Raw genomic sequence first — 3,890 nt, forward strand, 5'->3', positions numbered from 1 at the left:
AAGTTCTCTCTTTTAATTACGAAAATGAGTATTTATCCTCTCGCTCAGATTATCCAACTTCTTACATGAAAAGAGGACAACGAATCATATATGACATAAATAATATTTTGTTTTCTTAATAAATGATTATCTTTTGTTTGTAAGTTGTGTACAGCTAGCAAACGTGTGAGAACGTGCGAGAAGTTTCTTAACTTGGGAGATATATAAATCCACTTTATCTTCTCAAGATCAATACACAAATTAAGGTTACTAACAAAGCAAGAAAGAAAGCATGAACAATTCAGCTAGCATAGCTTCCTCTTCCAGACCACCTATTATCCCAATGGACCCACAACTACGACAGTTCCTCAACGCATGCAACAAAGGTGATTTCGCCCTCTGCAACCACTTGGTTATTGCTGACCCTGATATCCTGCTCTCTACCACTCCTCACAAAAACAACTGCCTTCACATTGCCGCCATGCTTGGCCATGACGAGTTTGCAAGGGAGGTCTGGTCCCAAGCCCCTTCCCTCTTCTCCGACACCAACATTGATGGCGAGACCCCACTGATAGCAGCTCTGATGGCAGCTAACCTTTCGTTGGCTTCTGACATCATCACTGCTGCATCACAGTATATGCAGCATAATGATTTAGAGGAAGTAATGTCGTTCAACCGCATGCTCTTGAAGGCCGATAGGCGCAACGAAAATGTGTTGCATCATGCCATGCGCAATGGCTTTGAAGATTTCACACTACAGCTCTTGGACATAGAGCCAGAACTGTCAGAGCAAGTTACCAATACTGGGGAATCGCCCATGTATATGGCGGCCCGCAGAGGATATTCTAGAGTTATAGAGCGATTGTTACAAATCCCATCTTCGGCAGTTCTTGGTCCACTTAATGAATCAGCTATGCATGCTGCAGTGGAATACGATCACCCAGGTTCATTACTTATAAACCCATTCTGTGAATTTTATTTTTCATACTAATTAGATACTTCATATGCAACCTTACATTCTGTTGTGGTTAGCCTTATGTTTGTATTTCAGTTGAGGAAACATTTTTTTTTTGGCTTTTGACTGACAAATTTGACTTGGAATATTTGTTCTAATTATCTCAAGTCTATAGTCACAAGCATAGTAGGAAAAATCGGCCAATTCCGATCCGATACTCCGATCCCGTATTGGTATCGGCCTGCCCCGATCCGATCCTGAGCCGATCCTCACATAGCAAATCATAAAGAAAAATGAAAAAAAACCCGATTCTGAGCCGATCCTGAGCCGATCCCGATCCGATACTCCGATCCCGTATCGGTATCGGCCGGGACCGATCCCGATACCGATACCGATTTTTCCTACTATGGTCACAAGTCAAAACTAAAAAGTACTCATTTCGTTTTGTGAAATTAACATAGAAGGCAAATTCGGCTGAGTCAGACCGGAATCGGACCATTCGGAGAGGAATTGGACCAGACCGAGCCGAATTTTGTATGAATTTATGGTGAGAGTGAATTTTAGAGGAATACCGAGTGGGAAGACAGGTATCAGAGAGACTTCGATTGGGGAAAGAAGAAAGACAAAAAATAAATAAGAAACTGGGTTGGGGAAATGGGGAGAAGAAAGAAAGAAGAAGGGAACTTTTTAACTAAAACGTTTGAGTGAACTTGGTGCATAAGCCTATACATTTTCTTTTGTTTAGATATACTATCGGTTATTGGCTCACCGTGAAATCTGATATAATATTTGTTTAGATATTTTTTTAAATTACTTTTTCTTTGAAATAGTGAAATTTATTTTTGTGCCGAATTATTTAAATGTTACTATTTCTTAAATATTTTGTGTTTTCTATGTTTCTTTTAATTTAAAATTAACTCTATGATGTATTTGCATTTTTGTATTATATTATATTAGTGGATTATTTGAATGTATTTATTTGTCTCAATATAAATTATTGACAATTTTTTTTTATCATTTTTTTTTCTTTTTTTCTTTAAGACAAACAAGTTTCTGGCAAAAATAATCTGATTTAGTCGATTCCGATTATAAGGTCAAATAATCGATTCTAATTTTTACTTCTATGTCGCTCTTGCCATCCTAGAAAGTTTTGCATCCGTTATTGTTGCTCCATGCATTTGAACCACTTACATCTCATAGATTTTAGGCAGTCTTAGTAAATGTTATAATTTTATCGTGACATGTATTGTCAGGTATAGTTCAGCAACTGTTGGTAGGACAGTCCCAACTAGCATACCATAAAGACAAAAATGGAGCCAATCCGATGGGCAGAGCTGTACTTGAAAACAAACTCATGTTGGTCAAGATATTCTTGGAATATGATCCTAATTTGGCATATATTAAGCATGAACCAACCGGAAATACTCCATTTCTTAAGGCAGTGGTAAACGGCTATCTGCCAATTGCGAAAGAGATCATGAGCACTTGCCCTGATTCTGTGTATACTCCCGACAAAAATGGATTCAATGCACTCCATGACGCTATTTATTTTGAGAATCCACATTTAGTTGACTACATACTCACAACACCCCAGCTTCATAGGTTTATTAACCAAGCCAACATTGATGGCGAGCTTCCCCTGCATGAAGCTGCTCGCAAGTGCGACCCGAAGATCCTTCGTTCTTTACTAACCCATGCAGGACAGGATTATACTGCTGTTAATGTTTACAACAATCATGCTGTCAATGAAGTCTATGCGAAGACCTCCTTATGGAAGACTTTGAAGTGGGTAAGTTATTTAATTTTCATTGCTCTTACACACAACACTTATTTAATTTTATACAATTCATTAATTCCATACAGTTTTAGTAGAACTTGGGTGTTCCTAAGTTCACCAAGTCCTTTTGTGGACTCAATTCTAAAATCTATTGTATTGGTTTCAAATGACGAATTCAAATCATTGAAATCTTTCTATCTTATGAGTTATGCATCTACATGTAAAAGATTTTAAATTTTAAAATAATTTTGTATAGAATAAAGTGGTCAAAAGATGTCCAAAAAATGAATGCATTAAAATTAATTTATAAACCTTCTAATCTTGACCACTTGACTTTATATTAAAATAATTTGAAACTTTAAAATTTTCACATATAGATGAATCACTTGTACGGTAGAAGGATTTTAATGATTTGGATTTGTCGTTTGAAGTCAATTCCCTTGGTTTTAGAGTTGAGTTCACAAAGGGCTTTGTGAACTTAGAAACACCCTAGTTCTACTCAAATTTTTTTTATATAAGGTCAAGAGAGATCATGTATATATTTTACCTATTTTTATTTGCTGTCACAGAATGAGTCGTTCACATTGTTATCAAATGTAATTCCCTCCGCATGGAATTACGAAATAAGAGATAATGCAAAAAAGACGATCCAGAAGCAAGCAAGAGAGAAGGTCCAGAAACTTACAACAAAGTACACTTCCAACACATCTTTGGTCGCTGCACTCCTTGCTACTATCACTTTTGCTGCTGCTTTTACATTACCAGGACACTAGTGGAAAATATGGAATCAGGATCGGTTATATACACATATCAGTAACGGAATCCAACCGATCCTGATGAAGGCGATACTGATATTATCAGGATCGGTTTTATATTTTTTAAAGAACCGTTCCAAATAGTAACTAATAGGATCGGTTTTTTCATAAAACCGATCTTAATAATAGTTATCTAGATCAGTTTTTGAATAAAAACCGATCCAGATAGGATCTATTAAGATCAGTTTTAATATAACAACCGTTCTTGATAATATTTTGGAATATTTTTTTTTATTAAAAATTTCATATCTAGATCAGTTTTTGAATAAAAACCGATCCAGATAGGATCTATTAAGATCAGTTTTAATATAACAACCGTTCTTGATAATATTTTGGAATATTTTTTTTTATTAAAAATTTCATA

At 35.8% G+C, this 3,890-nt stretch overlaps 1 protein-coding gene across 1 annotated transcript; it reads left to right on the forward strand.

Annotated features, from left to right (window-relative positions):
* Window positions 1–322: 322 nt before the first annotated feature.
* LOC144546191 (protein ACCELERATED CELL DEATH 6-like) lies at window positions 323–3,484 on the forward strand. Its single transcript, XM_078294714.1, has 3 exons — window positions 323–923; window positions 2,188–2,723; window positions 3,281–3,484. Exons 1-3 carry the CDS (start codon window positions 323–325, stop codon window positions 3,482–3,484), a joined length of 1,341 nt encoding a protein of 446 aa, XP_078150840.1.
* Window positions 3,485–3,890: the final 406 nt, after the last annotated feature.

The sequence above is a fragment of the Carex rostrata genome, chromosome 29 (genome assembly GCF_964058835.1).
Source record: "Carex rostrata chromosome 29, lpCarRost1.2, whole genome shotgun sequence".
Taxonomy (NCBI): domain Eukaryota; kingdom Viridiplantae; phylum Streptophyta; class Magnoliopsida; order Poales; family Cyperaceae; genus Carex; species Carex rostrata.

Coding starts and splice junctions, on each gene's coding strand:
- LOC144546191 (XM_078294714.1), top strand. CDS start 323: ATGGACCCACAACTACGACAGTTCCTCAACGCATGCAACAAAGGTGAT. Junction 924..2,187: donor AGTGGAATACGATCACCCAG/GTTCATTACTTA, acceptor ATGTATTGTCAG/GTATAGTTCAGCAACTGTTG. Junction 2,724..3,280: donor TATGGAAGACTTTGAAGTGG/GTAAGTTATTTA, acceptor TTGCTGTCACAG/AATGAGTCGTTCACATTGTT.